We start from the raw sequence: 18046 nt of genomic DNA, 5'->3' as shown, positions 1-18046 counted from the left end.
TGCCTCTAAGGGGGAACACAGATTACTGTAGTTACTACAGAGTTACTACTCATCCTGTACTTAAGTAAAAGTACCAATATAACATTATAGAAATACTCCATTCCAAGGAAAATTCCTGAATTCAAATGTTTACTGAAGAATTAAAGTATTCTAAATAAGCTGATAATATCAAATGCAAAAGTACTTTGGGTAATTTCTTATTGTTATGTACATTTCTTATTATTGCATTGACAATAATACATTTTTTAAGTGTATGACTTATCTAACTAACTTGCACTATTAAGTTATTACTATTAAGTCTACAGTAATATTACAGTTCTTTGACAGAAGATCCTGCGTAAACAGGTTGAACAATAACCAACACTTAATATACGTATCTTTTTCTTTTCTTTTTTCTTTTTTTTTTAAAAACTTTATTCAATACAAAGATGTACAGAGCAAGTAAGGGAAAACATAAACAAATACAAAGGACAGATTGATACTGCAAAACAGACAGATACAGAAAAAAAGAAAAAGCAGTAGAGATAGCAATATATTGGAAAATCAAAGGATAAAATTGATTTTTAACAAAAAGGCAACAAAAAGGAGAAACAATCGGGTAAATAAAAAAGGAGCACAAAGGAGCAATGCAGGTGACATATAGCGCAAAGACTTGGATATAAATGAATAGGCTACAGGTTTTCTTTTTTGTTTGTTTTGTTTGGTTTTTGGTTTTCAATTTATTTTTTCCAATGGTTGTTATGACATGAAGTATTTGGCAACATTATTAAAAAGTGCTGTAAAATGGAGAGTACAACCTTTCCACTTAACCGTCTGAATTTTGATATTTAGCCAAAAAATAACAAGATTGTAGCTGAAACTAAACGCTAATTACGCGTTTTCACTGCTGTCAAACTAACAGGTGTCCCTGCGTGCTGCGTCAGCTGTGCTATGACGTAGTTCCGTCTTTTACGTCTGTTCTGTTAATGTACAAACTTCAGAGTTTCTCTGTTTTTATGTAAATTATTTGATTCTTAGTGTGTATATCGATGTTGTTTCTTAGTTACGCATGATGTGGTATTTTTTAAACGTCTTTAAACGACTCGTCCTCGCGGTAGGAGTCACTAAACGAGCGGAACCTCTCGGTTTTTTTCGCGGTTCCGTTTCAGGATGAAGTCGTTTCCGGGCGACAGGGTACCAGCAGTAAACATGGCGGAGGAACTGCTGGAAACAGTGGACAGACTTCAGTCCCGGCTCCTGGAGAATCCGGAGCCCCGAAAGGTAACCTCTGCGTGGGTGGGGACGGGCCGACTCGGTGTTTAGCACCGGCTGTGTCCCGAAATGCGACGGTTTGTCCGCGGGGCTCGAGACGGAGCCGCGGCCACGGCACTTCTCTGGAAGTCGCATCGGTTTTTAAATGCGGCGTTTGAGGGCCTCCGTCCGGCTCCGACATCTGAAAACATTTCACCCAAAACAGCTTTTTGCTGTTTTATTTTGATCCGAAATACAGAATACAGCCGATCTGAAACTGCAGCTGTTTTATTTAGGAGTTGTTATATTTATGAATCAGATGGTTTCGTGGAAAACACGAGACTGGAACAAAAATCATGACATATTAGGACTGAAATCAATTTTATCATGATTTTGACCTTATCGACACTCTCTGACAAACACATGGGAGGAAGGCAATGAGAATTATCACAAAAAATACCCTAAATTAGCAAGGAATTAGTAAATATATGGAAATATGGAACAGTAGTAAACAAAAAAAGATAAGGAAATTGGAAAAACGAAAGATGAAAGGAAATATCTTGAATAAATGTGCAGAAAAATAAATGTAAATAGCTTTAAATATATAATTACAATTTAGTAATTATTTTTAAAATAATTTGTTGTTTTTCAGAAATATTCTTAATTAGTAAAAAAGAATAATAAAAGGAAAGGGGAATATCATGAATAAGATGCTAAATATATTTTAATGTAATCAGCTTTAAATGTGCAATCAAAAGTGAATATTTATTTTTTTAATGCGTTTTTCTTGCTGTTTCCCTGTTTTTTCTGTCTTTATTTTGTTTACTTATTTACTCACTGACAGTTCATTTTACTTTACAGCTTTTTCTGATTTGTTTCACATGTTTCTTGTTACCTTTTTAGGCAACAAGCATACATAAAAATCAAAAGCATAGAGATGCAAGATATGCAAACAATACAGTTCAGAAAAAGGACATTAAATGTAATTAAAAGCCTGCTAAAACCTATGACAGTTAGAAAATATTAGAAGTTATAATAGAGCGTATGAAGATTAATGAAGGTAATATTTAGTTTAATAAAAGGCAGCAGCAAAGAGAGAAGGCTCCACCCTTGATAAAAAAAAAGTAAAAAAAACAGAGTTTCAGATTTTTGGGAGTTTGTTCTATGTTACTTCACCACTTTTAGAATACACTCAAAGATAAAAATTAATAAATGTCATTTCCTTCGCAGTTTTAGTTCAGTATTTGGCTTTGTAAACTTTTGCAAGTATTTGAATTTGTGCAGCCTATATCAGTTAATATTTGTGTTTTCTTAACTGTTACTCGTAATAAATCCATATTTTATTTATGCATGAGAGAAGCTGACTACATATTTTATTTTCATAGAAACATTCTTTCTTTTATATCAACCTAAAGGCCTGTAGCTCACTCATCTCCAACAATCATTGATATTGTTATTTATGTTCTTGTTTTTTAAATTATTTAAAACATTTTACACAATCTTTATTATTATTAGTATCATTATTATTATCTTTTTAGTTGAGTCTAATTCACCACTAGATATAACTAAAACTTCATACTGTATTTTTTAAAATATTTTTTAAAGTAGTTTAATATTTTAGAATGATACATGAAATAAATGAATGTAAAAAAAAGACTTCGTTGAGTAGATTTAGATATGATTCTTGGTGCTCACTTCGGGATTTCAATATTTCCGACAGCATTTGAACACAACATGTGGACGTCACGATAATTAAGGGGTTTTAACTTGTTATAACGTACTTCTTTAACGCTTGTTTTTAGCTCATTTTAACACCTGTCTGCTCGGTTTAGCAGCCGCTCATAGACACCTTTTGTGTTATTAAAATAGTAAAATTAACCACACTGTAATTTATCCTGTAACGAAACTCCAGAGGCCAGAGTAGCCGTTAGCCTTTTAGCTAACTAACGTTAAAGTCCTGACAGTAAACACCGACCTCAGGCCTCTAATGTCACACTGATTTATTTAATTCACCTTAATGCAGCAGCTGCGCGTCGCTGCACGTGTGTGTGCTCGTTAGATGTTTAAAATTAGAAGCACAGAGATAATAATTTACAGAGTCCGACCGCCCCTTTGTTTACTTTCACTGCTCAAATGTAACCTCCCAAAACAAAGCGGGCAGGATGTTTGTGGTCGGTTTGGTTAACAGACGCTTTAATGGGGTCACTATAAGTTATGATTTTATAATAAATGGTGAAAACTCAGCTGAGCGGGTTTGAGCGCAGCCCGGCCCCGTTAGGCCACGTTACCATTCAGTGTCCGTGACGCAGGGCTGCTACATGCTGCTTTTCCCACCGTGAATCACAGACTCTGCTGTTTATTTTAATTTTTCTGATAATTAAAAGGTCAGAAAGAGATCCTCGATCTCCAGGTGTAATGTCTTTATCAGGGGACTGTTTTATACGACAAAAAATGTGAACAAAAAGAGTGCACATTTAAGATTATTGTCATGTAAAGCATGCTGAAAGGAGAGCTTGAAGCTGAAACCTGTAAACAATCTGCAGATATGTGAGCATGCTTTAAAATTAAATAATTACCAACCAACTTAAATGTTTGTTTTTAGTAAGGTCATATCAAAGTGCAGCTACAAGTAGACTGACTTATGACACATGCATCCTTCCTTTATTATCATGGTGATTATTTATTTATTTGTTTAGTTGTTTATTCTAACCACAAAAACTGCTGTGTCACATCCTCTACTGTCTTCATGTCCAAGTACAAAAAGACAATAAAGAGCATATGTTTTATCGCTGTAATATTATGTCAGTATCTTTATATATCTCTATATATCATACTATAGGGTCGTGATACTCGCTTACAGCTAATAGGGTTCAGGGTGGCCAGCCGACTATTACATAAGTGAGTAAATAAATAAATAAAATATCTATTATGTATATATACTGAATTGAATTGGACTTAATTAATTATACTTTATTTAAAACATTAAAAAATGAAGTTAAATACTGTGTATATTTAAAAAAAAAAACAAAAAAAAAACATGTCAATGTACTGAATATCTTTTAAGTTTTTAAAAATTATATAATACATTTTTTAAATTTTTTTTTCAGGGATTTAAAAAAAAATAAAATTGAATATACTTTATTTGAAACATTAGAAAATACAAATAAAAAATATGATTTAATTAAAAAAATAACAAATCAATGTTTATGTAAAAAACAAACAATAAGTATTATAGATTTACGTGTCATGTCCGAAAAGGAGTAGGAAGAAGCAAACTGCTTGTCTATTCTCACTCCTGTCCTGTTGTTACCCATCAATACACTGTCAATCTTTTAAACCAGCTCTCCGCTGCTGTCTGTCCGTACAACTAATCCACTCTGTCCATGCTCTAAATATATACATTTATATAATAACGACAATATCATTGATCAGTAATTCACACTGAAAATAACTTGATTTACACTTGATTTTTTTAATTATACTTTGATTGTAAATATGGTGCCAGAGTGCATAAAAAGCACCCAAATAGAGCTTGTTAGTTTAAAAACGTGCCAGAGGAGAGTCCCTAATTATTCATATTAAAACAATTAATGTTTGTTCATTAACTGGCTGCTGGTCATTTTGCAAAAGTGGCCCCGAGGATATTTGATTGAAATGATGATTCATCGCTCATTAATCTTCATTATTAGTCACACTGTTTAGAGCTCTTTTATATTATTGATACTAAAAATGTGTCCAACTGAAGTTTTTCTGTTGTTTTTCCAGCTGCTTAAGACTTTCAAAAGACTGGGGGAACTTCCAATGACTGTGGACATACTGGTGGTAAGGATCCCCTTTGATTTCCAAAGTTAAACGTCCGCCATGAAAAAGTTACGCTGCAGTGGTGAAACAGTTTTAAGCTGCAGTGTCAGACAGCCAAGATCGGTAGAGAATCTGTTTCAGATTTTGAGCTCTTTTAGCAAAACATTTCGTTTTTCACTGCTCCAGTGAAAAAGCAACATAAGACAGTGGTTGAACTCTGAGAAAAGCTTTTCTTGGGAACAAAAATGTTTTGCCGAGTCAGCTTTTTCTGTCTGTCAGGAGCGATTTATAGCCATTATCAGCACAGCCTCGACATGTTTCTGACCAATCAGATCACTCGGCTGAAGCTGCCGAAGATACAACAGCTGTAAAAGTCAAATCACTTATGCAAAATATACCGATACTCTTTTTAAGTGATATACATAAAATAAGACTTTTAGGTTTGAAATACACATTTAAACAAGATTTTATTCATTTTGTTATGTGTGGAGGACTTGGATGCAAGAAGAAAAAACGATCAGTGTCCTTGTTTTCACTTTGTTTTGCTCTGTCTCATAGGAAACTGGAGTTGGGAAGACTGTGAACTCTTTTAGGAAACACAAACTTGCTGGTGAGGTGGCAAAAGGCCTCGTAGCTAAATGGAAGAAACTGGTTCCTCAGTCTGCAGACAGGTACGTCTGCACACCTGTGCCCCGGCGTGAAACAGCTCCGTGCTTCAGCTCTCATCTGTGCCAGTGCACTGTTTGTCTTTGTGTCTGCAGTGTACAACAGAGGTGCAATGTCCACTTGTAAACCCTAAATTACAGATTAACTGGGGTCCAGGTTGTTCTCTCGCCCAGTCCCTTTCACGAGCCCAGTGTGGCTCTGCATTTTAACAAATTAAGTCCAGTCTTAGAGGCCTAGTTATCATGCAGTTCATTTTTATAGAAGTTTTTTAGATGTAAAAAAACGTGTTGAAGGCTACCTGCTGGAGATAATGTAAGTTAGCTGCGTAGAAAACGCATACAAATATAAATGTGTAAACTTTTGTCAGTATGGACGTGCTACTCACATCGTTAGTTTGGTAAGATTCTTAAAAATTCTTAAAATAAAAACAGTATTATCAGCACAGTAAACAAGAGAGAAGCCAAAAAAAGAGACTGGTAGACGTGGACGACTTTTTTTAAAAAACAAAGGAAATATAACCAGTGAAATATATTCATAATTATCACAATTACTTATTTTGATATTAGTCTTAGAATTAAAAAAAAATTCAGATCATTCTCGCTTTTTTTGGTCAAATTTTCAGGTAATATTGAATTACACTTTTCACTGTATTTTTTGCTGACTTTTGGGGTCATTTCTTTTGTTGCTCATTACCGTTTCCTGTGTGTTTTTTTTTTTTAAAGATTATTTTTTGGGGTTTTTGCCTTTTATTAGAGATAGATCCTCTTAATGTTACTGTTTCCTTCTAGTCTTTTTTTTTTACCACCTGTCTACTGTCTCTTCAAAATAAGAGCTCTTCCATGTTAACAGGAAATAAATAAAAGCAACATACGTTCAGAGTTGTTGTGGCTGGTGCATCAGGTTTATTTTGAAGTGCTTCAGTTGAGTCGGACAGTTTTGTGACTCTGTGTGTGTGTTTCTCCCTCAGACCCACCAACAGCCACGTCAAAGAGGCACCGCGGCCACACACACACTCTCGGGCCCCGGAGTCAGGCGGTGGAGGAGGAGGACACAGACGCACCCGGGAGCCCTCCCCTGAGGAGGAGCCCTCCTACATGGAAGAGGAGGAGGAGGAGGAGGAGGAGGAGGAGAGAGGCTATAACACGAACTACTCGCCCTCACCTCCTCAACACGAGCAGTACAGCCCTCCACAGCGAGGAGGCTACCAGTCAGACGAGTACGAGAGCCCAGAACCTGAACCTGAGCCGAGTCCTCCTCCTCCTCCTCCTCCTCGCAAAGAGGTCCGCCACTCCAAACCAAACAAAGAGCCCAACAAGAACCACCACCACGGTTCCCATGGTGACAAAAACAGGGACAGAGACGAGGAGCGGCGGCAACGCCATGCACAGATGAGCAGCGATCGAGGAGGAGGAGGAGGAGGAGGAGGAGGAGGAGGTGAGGCGAAGAAACGCAGCGCAGACAGAGAGAGGCAGCAGAGTCCAGTACAGAAGTCTGCAAAGCACAGCAAAAAGTCCTCCACACATGAGAGTAAGAGGGAGGAGAAAAAGAGAGGAGGAGACGAGGGTGAGTGCGTTTGTGTTCACTTTGTGTTTGTCGAAGACTCTCTGTCACACCAGAGACTCCTCAAAGACATCAGCAGTCATTGTCCTGTTTTTTCGTGGCGTGGACGAATTATGAGACAGTACAGATGTAGTGGCGTTTCTAATGAAGCCAGAACAGAAACTTCAGTCTGACCAAATGACGGGAGATGTAATCCAGTTTACTAAAAAACGATTAAATTACACTCAGTCACTCGTTGTGCTCCCGTGCCTCATGCAGCTTTCTGCTCAAACACACTGCAGTTCAACATGCATTTATTTTTATCCTTAAACATTTTCATCCTTTTAAATTTATACAGACATAACTATGTTCTATGCAATGTCTGAAAATTATTTTTTTATACATTTTAAATGAACTTATTCTCATATTTGGCTCATACAATAGACGTTGATTTCTGTTGATTGCAAAGTTTGTAAATAATAAGACTGGATTCATTTGCAGTATATGTCAGAAAACAGCGTCAGTTAGGAGGTTTTTCAACATCAAATATACAAGTGAAAATTTAAAGAAAAACAACTCTGAGGTTCTACAAAATAAAAGTTCCTCCCATGCTGACACTTTTTATGCACTTTTTAATTAATTATTTGATCTGCAATCATGAAACTGAAACACTGATACAGTTTATTGACAAAATGCCAAATATCGGCCTCGAACATCAGCCAGGCAGATAATCTGACGACCTTTAGTTTGTTTTCACTTTGTCATTCACCATAAAAGTGAGTCCAATCTGTCCAACGATTCTGATCACAGCTTTCACTTCCTCCACCGATCTCTCCTCAGCTGTATTTGACATAAAATTCAGTTTTTCTAACAGCCAAAATATTTTCAGACGGAGGTCCCTGCAGCAAAATCTTATCAAATTTTGGTTTGTGATCTAATGTGTGTCAATTAAGAGGTCCTTGACATAAAGAAGGTCGATAACCTCTGTTACAGAGAGCTTATATATGAACTCTTTGCATTTATTTTGATGCTCCAGAGCAGCACTTTCAAACATAAAGCTGACAGTACGATTGCATTTCATAAACCTTAGGAGCCAAATCAATGATAATGTGTTCATGCGATGATTAAACGTGCAGTTCTGTGCACCAGAAAACATGTTTCTGTGTCATAAGCCGACAAACTGTGGCCGCAGCAGAGGAACATCCTGTACTGGCTAATTGAGATAAAATCTGTATATTAAGTGACTCCTCTGACAGGAAATGACAAAAATTGTTTAATTTATTGGCAAAAACTGTTTCATAAACAACCGTGAGTGATTGCTTTGACCTTAGAGAGGCGAACACTTCAACAAGAGATGTTTTACCACGGTGCGTTTATATGAATTATAGTAAAGTAACAGATTACCCTCTGCTGTCTGTGTGGGAAAGAAAACATTTTTGGGGTTTTTTTCGAGATTGTAGAGAGATTGGCATTTTAAACCCCGGCTATGGGCAAAATACTGAACCCCAAATTGCTCCTGATGGCTTAGGAGTGTAAATGATTTTTTTATTTTTTATTTTTAATTTCCTTTTATTAGTTGTTTTATTGCTTTTGTTGAAGTTTTTATTATTATTATTATTATTATTATTATTATTATTATTATTATTATTATTATTATCAATATTGGTGTTGTTGTTATTATTTTAACCCATCATTACACAATTAGTCTTATAAAACAACTCTCCGCACAAGTGTCTACCTGCACATCTAAACCACTGTTTATGCTTTACCCCCAAAAAAAGAAATCCAGTGACAACAGTAACATTATTAGCGTGCTGCACATTCCCCTCACTCATATATGTATCTCGCAGAAATTTGATTTTTGTGCATCTTTTCAAACTGATATTTTTACATTATTTGGTTTCTAACTGTAGTTTATTCCACATAGGCACACAACAAAAAGCTCCAAATATTTATACTTTTGATGGACTTTTTCACTTTTTTTATGACATTTTATGTCCAAATAATCAGTTAAGTTAATGAGAATGTGTTTGGCAGCCAGCAAACATTTTAAAAGGTTTTACCACCTTCTTCTAGATGTCAGTCAATGTGGACTTGGCTGGGGATTTCCCATGATTCACTGCATGGTCTAACTTTTCCATTTGTGTTTCCAGGGCGACCGCGGGTGCCGAAGGACTCTCCACCCAAAGAGGAGGAGGAGGACTACGAGACTCACACCATGTCCTTTGAGTCTTTCCTCACATATGACGCCCCGACGCCTGTCAAGAAGAAGAAGAAGCCATCATCATCGTCATCCTCGTCACACAGTCGACCCTCTCACTCCTCCTCCACGTCGTCCTCCCATCGTTCACGCACCCCTCCGCCCGCACCCTCCTCATCCTCCTCTTCCTCCAAGAGCAGCAAGGCTAACGGCACGCAGAGCACCAAGAGGTCACATTCAGGCTCCAGCTCGGCAGCACCGGAGAAACGCAAGAAGGTGAGAACAGCAGCGGCGACAAAAAGAGGAGTTTTTATCACATCCTGTCTGTTAATGTTAATGTTTTATGCCGTTTTCAGGTAGTCGACGCTGTTCCGACTCTCCCCGAAATCCCTCTGCCAGCAATTCAGCCGAATTACAGACCTCTGCCCTCCATCGACGTCACACCGCTGTCCCCTCAGAGACGGAAAGGTAGCGTCCTCATCTTAAAGTTTCATGTCTTTTTTTATGAAACATCATAGTTCCTTCCTCTAAACCGTGATAAACCATCATTTCACAGTTTCAAGAACTGATATTATGTCCAACATAATATTCATATTACGCATTTCTAATATTTCATGGAGGAATTTTCACTTCTGGTCAAGATTTCCTTCACTGTGTCCTGTATTTTCTTGCTGACGTTGCTTCAGTCCGAAGAATTTCTGTTCAGAGTTGTGAGTAACGTGCAGGGCGTTGTGTTTCAGTTTCAGGGTTACAATAAACTTTCTACTGTGACCTGATTTCTTAAACATCACATGAACAAGAAACTCGGTAACTGGTGCAAAGGGATTACAGAAGCCAAATATCCCTGGCTACATTTCACCGATACCTTGGCCATTTATATGTGTAATCAGGTTTCCTGCAAGTATACACATGTAAGACAAAGAATTAATAATAGTACGTATAATAAAGTTTTATTTATAGCACATATCATACATGGCATGCAGCTCAAAGTGCTTCAAAGAGAGATAAAGAGAGATACATGAAGGCATAACGAAGAAAATGGCACTAAAGTTTACAAATGATAATAATCAGAAGGTAAGATAAAAAACACAAAAACGCAATAACACTAACAGATTCAAAATGCACGAAGTCGCACCGGTTGTCATTTTTGGCCACGTGCACGCAGCTCTGCTTCACAGGCACTCCCAGCGGTTTTTCAAGAAGCGTTTCCAAGGCGTTTTTGGAGCAGGTCACGCCTGGAGTGATGCTTCTGTGGTACATAACTCAACCTGCATACTACAAGATGTAATATAAGCAGTAATGAAAATGAAAACGCATCTTTAGCTTAGTCTACTATTATACACCAGTCAAAATATACAGAAACTGTCGTAAAAACGTGAATGTGATATATTATATATTTAATATGTGATTAAGTGGCTTTTACAAAAACTTTTCTCCCACCATTACTGATACCAGTGTTTCCAGTTCGAGAAAGGGTGAGCCCCAAAATCACTAAATCCATTCCTGAAAAACACACTCAGTTTGTGGCTACTTGGGTCAAAAACAACAGTGAATTACACTTACAAATTATGAAAACTTTATTGTCCACAAATGTGAGAATTTGCCTTCAGTTTCACCGTAAAATTCATAAAAGACTTGACCTAAAAACATTAAATAAAAAACGTCAACAAAATGTCTCAGCAGAGATATTAATTTCCAGATCAGCGCATTGGTTGATTCACTTTGTTCGTGACGCACAATGACTCACTCAGTTGCTAAATTGTGCAGTTTAAATAATAACCCGCCTTTCCTGGAGGCTTCTAGCTCACTCAGACGCAGCTGAACAGAATTTTGTTGTCAAATATCGGATTGTAGCCTTGACATGTTGAAACGGGTGCATTTTTATTTTGCATTTGTACCAGTTGTAATCTAGTTTTTCTTGTTTTTTTTTTCTTTCTTGTCAGTGTCACCATATCTGAGTTCATCCTGCCCTGCTGTGTGTCACACTCTCTGACTTACACTTTCAGTTCCCGTCTGCAACGACGAGGAGGACGCCGGGTTCACAGGGAAGAGATTCAACTCTAAGATGGTGGTCTACTCGGGATCAAAGACGGCCTACTTGCCCAGGATGATGACTCTGTACGAGCAGTGCATCCGTGTGCTGCAGAACAACATCGACTGTGAGTGGAGCTGCTCGATCTTCTCTTATCATCACATTAGCAGCCACGAAAATAAAAAACAGTCACTGAGTCTTCCAGCAAGTGGCACTATAACAGTGTTGACACAAACATGTAGAATAAGCTCAACAATGTATTTACAGTGATGTTTTATTATACATTAACCCCTTAAAACCTGGATTGATAACATTTTTCTTGTGCTGCCGCTCACAGGCTATTTGAGTCTTTGAAAGCAAATTGGTATGATTTTTTCAAAAACATGGGAAAAAGGCAATGACCAACTAGGCAATAAATGTCCCAGAAATAGCAAAATAAAATAGGTAAAAAATGACGAGAAAATTACTTCTTTTTTTTTTAAAATAGGAAGATTATTAGAAAATTCCCCCTAAAAAAATAGGGGAAAAGTTCTCCAAAAATATTCGAAATTATAATATATATATATAAAATTATGTTAGAGGAAAAAATATATAATGAAAAACATAAAAAGAAATACTTTTTTTAAACATTTTTTGTCAGCACTATTATGATGGTAATTGTCATGTTTCGTTACTTTTTTGGTGTGTCAATTTTCAAGTGATTCTCTTTTTTTTTTTTTTTAACAATTTTTTTGCTAATTTTTGAACCATGTCTTGAGCTGCTTGTCGCCTTCTCCTCGTGTTTTTGAAGGAAATCAAAACAGTTTGCTCTGTTGTTGTTTCAGAGGGTTAAATACACGTGACAGAAGTGCTGGCTCACCACCAAGCACAGAAGACAAAAAGGAAGCCTTTACGATCACCAGACCAATATTTGAGAGTCAATATGTACTCCTCTGCGGTCACTTCCCTCTCCACCCGTCTGTTGTCTTAAGGTGGTTAAAACAAACAAACACAAGCGCTCAGGTGTGACTGTCCGATGCCTCTGTGCTCTTTCAGCCATCGCCGAGGTGGGAGGAGTCCCGTTTGAGATCCTGGAGCCGGTGCTGGAGCGATGCACGCCAGAGCAGCTATTTCGCATCGAGCAGAGCAACCAGGTAACACACACACACACACACACACACATTGGACTATACTTGTGAGGACTGAAAGATCAATAAAAGAAAAGATAAAAAACACGTATCTCGCCCAAGTCCCCAGCAGCCACAGACTGCTGAGATTTAACAATGGAGGTTTTTATCTACAATAAAAATGTATTTACGTTTATTTATTTACAGTCTTATAATAGATTAAATAAAAGCCAAAAATAACATATAAGCACAACATAACCAAAGAAAGCAAAGCAATAATTTATCTCCCTAATGACAAAAAAACCCAAAACAAAACGAGCACAGTGTATTTGATTTTATTCCCTCTCGTTTCAGTGGTTCACGGAGGAATCTGACGAGCTGTGGATGCGTCACTGTCAGCGGGACTTTAAGCGCGAGACTCCTCAGGAGTACGAGTCGTGGAGGGAGATGTACCTGAGGCTGCACGACGAGCGCGAGGAGCGGCTGAGGCTGCTCACCCAGAACATCTCCTCCGCTCACGCCAACAAGCCGAAAGGTAGGAGTCACTTTTGTGTTATGTTAACCCTTTAAAACCTGGAGTGACGTCACGTCTCTTGTGCTGCTTTCAGACGCCTTTCACAAGTGTTTCAAAATTTAACCTTTAGCAAATCGGCGACTTCCTTTCAAAAACAAAGCAAAAAAGACAATAAGCAACTTTGTCAGAAATGTTCCACAAATTTCAAGAAATAATTAGATTTAGGGAAAACTATATTTATAGCTAATTATCATAATTACATGTTTAAAATCATGTTACAGAATTGTAATAATTTTAAGCACATTTGTCGGTCATTTCCTTTTTTATTTATTTATTTATTTCCTTTTTATTTTATTTATTTTTTTACTTATTTCTTGCTAATTTTAGGGTCATTTCTTCTTTTTTTGCTCATTGCCTTCTTCAGGTCAGTTTGCCCAGGTTTCAAAGGATTAATGAGCAGTAGAAAATGACAAAAATGGACTTTAATTTCTATAAAAGTGTCATCAATTGATGTTGAAGTTTAATTATTAAAGGAACCGTTCTCCCAAAAATAAACAATACATATTTTCATCTTGCCTGTAGTGCTGTTTTATGTGTTTTTTGGTGCTTTGAGCACCGCAAGCCGAGTGCCATCTAGTTTTATTATTTTGGATAGACGGCAAACATCTCTAGGACTGAAATCTCCAACACGGCAACTCACACTAAAACAATTTAAATCCATAAAAAGCACTACAGGTGAGAGGAAAACTATGCATCGTTCATTTTGGGGTGAAGCGTTTCTTCCAGGTTTTAGAGGGTTAGTTACTTAGTCTGAGTGTTGTTTTTGTCCCGGCAGGGCGTCAGGTGAAGATGGCGTTTGTGAATTCTGTCGCCAAGCCGCCACGTGACGTTCGCCGCCGTCAGGAGAAGTTCGGTACCATCAGCGGTTCGTCAGCCGCCTCCACCGCAGCTGCAGCTCCCATCAAGTCAGTATCACATCCGGCGACATATTTGATATTCGAGGTTTATGACGTGAATTTGCTGCTGAAGTGACTCTGTTGAGAAACATGGAGGATTTATATATTTAGGAATTCCCTTTTTTTCCAAGGGTGGATTTACAGTTTATCAGGGGAGTTGATCTGTTTTTCCACTCCCCTCCTTATTATGTCACAGATCTGGATGAAATATTTGGTGATTATGCTAATTTAAATGTTTTTATGGATGTCCTACTGTCCTATTTAGTGGACTTGCCTGCTGTGTACATACAAATCCACGTTTTTAAAATTAAACGTGCATATTTCTGTAATTTAAATTAGATACATTTTTTGTTTACTGTAATTTCACCAGTAATGGTGACACACGTGGATTCAAGAAATCCACTTTCTGTGAACTAATGATGCTCACTGTGGACAAAATATTCTGCATGTCCATATTTAAAACTTTAAAAGGATACTATGCAGATTTTTGTATCATTTTAATTCTGCTAGGTTTTCTGCCCTTTTGAGCAACAGCAAATGCCCCGGCCCCCTTTTTCTGTCTTTTATCCATCATGTTGCAATTTCAAAATTATTTTCATCTTTTTTACTTTTTAAGGACAGTATTTTTAAACATATATAATCTAATTAATTAGCCTTTAAACCAAAAAAGAATTTCCTCAAAGTCATTTTGGAATCAAGTGCTCAGTTAGTAGATTAATCGATTTGTCGATCAGCAGAAAGTTATTTGATTATTATCAAATCATCCATTTAAAGAAAGAAAAGAGAAAAAAAGATGCAGTTTTCCAAGAAAAAAAAAATCTTTGTTTACAGCTTTTTAAATGTGCGAATTAACTGATTTTCTATAGTTTATAGACTACATGACAATTCAGTTAATAGGAAAAAAAAAAAATAATAATAATTATTAGTTGCAACTTCGATACATATTTAAAATGAAGTTCATCATGTATTTTCTGCACTTCTTGGTGTTTGCATCATTTCACTTTACATTCAGCACCGTCACAGATTTATTTTCTCTTCTTCTATCTTTCAGAATAAGACCAGCTAGCACAGATTACTCTGGCGAATCAAGCCGCTCCTCTTCCTCCCAAAATAACCCATCTACCAGCTTGTCTCGTTCCTCAGCAGGAGGAGGAGGAGGAGGCGGAGGAGGAGGACCAGGAGGAGGAGGACCAGGACCTGTCGCTCGGGACAAGCCTCAGGTCAAAAGTAAGTGTGTGTGTGTGTGTGTTGACTCGCTTCAGTTAATGATCATGAAAAAAGCCAGTTGTGTTGAAATTCTTTAAAATCTCACAAACGATTTTGTGGTTCCTCCTCTCGCAGAAATCGCCCCCATGATGGCCAAAACTATCAAAGCTTTCAAGAACAGATTCTCCCGCCGATAGTGTGAAAGAGACTGAATGTACTTTATCAATTCCAACTGTGTTTTTAATTTAAGTTTAGCAGAAACTGTACCGGAGACCCCGTCGTCCCTGCACACACACACACACACACACACACACACACACACACACACACACACACACACACACACACACACACACACACAAAAACCATCATCTCGACCCACCAAACATATCATATGAACTTTTAAGTAGAAAAGGTTAATTTAAGAAGTATATGTATTTAAGCAGTGGCATCGGTTTTTTGGGGATCTTTAAATGAGTATTTAACTCTTAAGTGACGGTCAGTGAGTGTGACGACGTCTGTCTTAAGAAAATAAGTCATCAGTTTTTTTACAAGGACATCACACAGTCTGTTACTTTTTCTCGTTTTCTAGCTCACATTTTAAAAGGAACAGCTCGACCTCGAAGGAAATGCGCCTGTTTGTTTTCTTACCGAGAGCTAAAAAAACAAGATTGAGCCACTCGCGTGCCTGAACGCTAAATACGAAACTAAGCTTAGCACGAAGACTGGAAACAGCCTGGCTCTGTCCAAAATAACACTCTCTAAAGTGTAAACCTCTAACGCTACTTAACATACAGTTAACATAATTGAGCTCTCTATTAATTTTGGTATATTTAACCCTTTGAAACCTTGAGCGACAGCACTTTTTTGTGCTGTTTTCAGACGCCTTTCACAAGTATTTAAGCATTTGGAGCTATGAGCACATTGGTGGGATTTCTTTTAAAAACATAGAGAAGAAAGAGCAACTTGGTAAGAAATGTTCCACAATTTGCAAGAAATTTGTAGATTTTTAAATGTATTCTTAAAAAAAAAAACAAACAAAAAAAATTCTGGCGGAAAATGTCTAGGGATTAAAGAGAAAAAGCAAGTGAAAAACTATATTTATTTCTAATTATCATAACACCTATTTAAAATCATGTTATGAAATTATTATAATTTTAAGCACATTTTCCATGCAATTTTCTTTTTAAAAAATATTTTATTTTTATTTTATCTTGTGCTTTTTACTGATTTCTTGCTAAGTTTTGGGTAATATCTTCTCTGGTTGCTCATTTCCATCTTTTCATGTTTTTGAAACCAATCAAGCAAATTTCCTTAGGTGTCAAAGGGTTAAACTGTACAAAAACAATGTCCAAAACCACGTGTAAAAACAAATTGTAGTATTACTCTGGCTTTGTGCAAAGCTATGTCTTGACGAGGACCAGATGTAGACTTGAAGAAGTATTCTAGCATGTGCAAAACGCTGACTTGTCACTTTTACACAAGAAACTACACGCACATATTCAACAAATGAGACAAAACACGTTAATGAATGAGCCCAAGATGTGCTGGAAATGTCTTTTGTGATATTTAAAGGAATAGTTTAAATTTTTTAAAGTGGGGTCATATGGTGTGCTTACCTATCGTCAGTGTTTTACGTACACAGTATTTATGAGTCGGCACACACACAGTTTGAAAGTGAAGCAATGTGCCGCTGTGGACGGGTCAGCAACAAAACTTAAGCCGCCAGAAGAGAGCCGCACCTAAAAACAAAAGTTTAAGTGTATGCAATATTTAACAGAGCCGTGCTAGCTGTTTCCCTCCGTTTCCAGTCTTTATGCTAAGCTAAGTTAGCGGCTGTTGGGTGTAGCTTCATATTAGCACACAGATGTGAGAGTGGTGTCAGTCTCTCGGCAAGAAAGCAAAAAAAAAGAAAAAGTATTTCTTATTAATTAAACATCAAGCTTTTCCTTCATGGGGCAGAGAAAATACCAATTATTTTAATTTAAAGAATAGTTCTTTTTTACTTTTCACGACGATCAAATGATACACTACTAGCGGAAAACCTTCACACGCCATTTTTTTTTAACTTAACGGCATGCATGGTGCACGTCAGCCGACGCATCAACTGGCTGGTTAAAGACTCTGCTTTTTAAAAGAAAACAAACATATTTAACATTTTTTTTAATGTGTAGGGCTAAAATGATATCAGTGAACTACACAAACACACATAGTAGACTTGTTTTAACCCTCCTGTGGCTTCAGATCATGTTTTCCTGCTGTCGAATGTGTGTGTGTCCCTGTTTATATCTGCTTCACTGTGACAAATAGCTTGAGTGAGTGCTGAAGAGACTGCGGGAAGAGAACAACAAGGAAACACAACAATAAGGAAGGAAAGTTAATAGGACGTCAGCAGCTTCAGTCGACAACAATGATGAGATGTATTTATTTTCAACACTGGGACCTGGCACCCCACAACATGGGCCCGAAAGGAAGTAGATTAAAAATTGTAATTTTATTAGATTTTAATAAATGTTATACGGTCATTTTTATTAAAATTGACTTTTTGCCCTTAAGGACTGTAAGTAGATTTTGTGTGTGTGTGTGTGTGTGTGTGTGTGGTAGTGTTTTATCAAGTAACACAAGCATCTTCTGTATTTTCTATGAAACATTTTCTCTCTAAATGGCAGGATAAAATTTAAAAATTCTGCAGAAAAGCAGGTACAGTAAATAAAAAACTCACTCTAGATTGTCCTGTCTGCCTTAGTTATTAGTATATATTTTACATGATATGTCATCCTTAGGACTTTTTCTAAA

The 18046-nt window shown here is 37.0% G+C and overlaps 1 protein-coding gene across 1 annotated transcript; it reads left to right on the top strand.

Moving 5' to 3' along the window:
• The first annotated feature begins 1101 nt into the window (after window positions 1-1101).
• eloa (elongin A) lies at window positions 1102-17805 on the top strand. The gene is made up of 12 exons (XM_042507101.2): window positions 1102-1260; window positions 4996-5052; window positions 5590-5702; window positions 6665-7260; window positions 9390-9712; window positions 9793-9904; window positions 11443-11595; window positions 12504-12601; window positions 12929-13109; window positions 13924-14053; window positions 15096-15271; window positions 15386-17805. The coding sequence occupies exons 1-12, from the start codon at window positions 1150-1152 to the stop codon at window positions 15445-15447; spliced, it is 2112 nt and encodes a 703-aa protein (XP_042363035.2). The 5' UTR covers window positions 1102-1149; the 3' UTR covers window positions 15448-17805.
• Window positions 17806-18046: the final 241 nt, after the last annotated feature.

Source organism: Plectropomus leopardus, chromosome 17 (genome assembly GCF_026936395.1).
Source record: "Plectropomus leopardus strain MGB_pleo_1.0 chromosome 17, ASM2693639v1, whole genome shotgun sequence".
Lineage (NCBI taxonomy): Eukaryota > Metazoa > Chordata > Actinopteri > Perciformes > Serranidae > Plectropomus > Plectropomus leopardus.
Note: the sequence above shows the minus strand (reverse complement) of the source record. Positions and strands in the feature narration are given on the sequence as shown.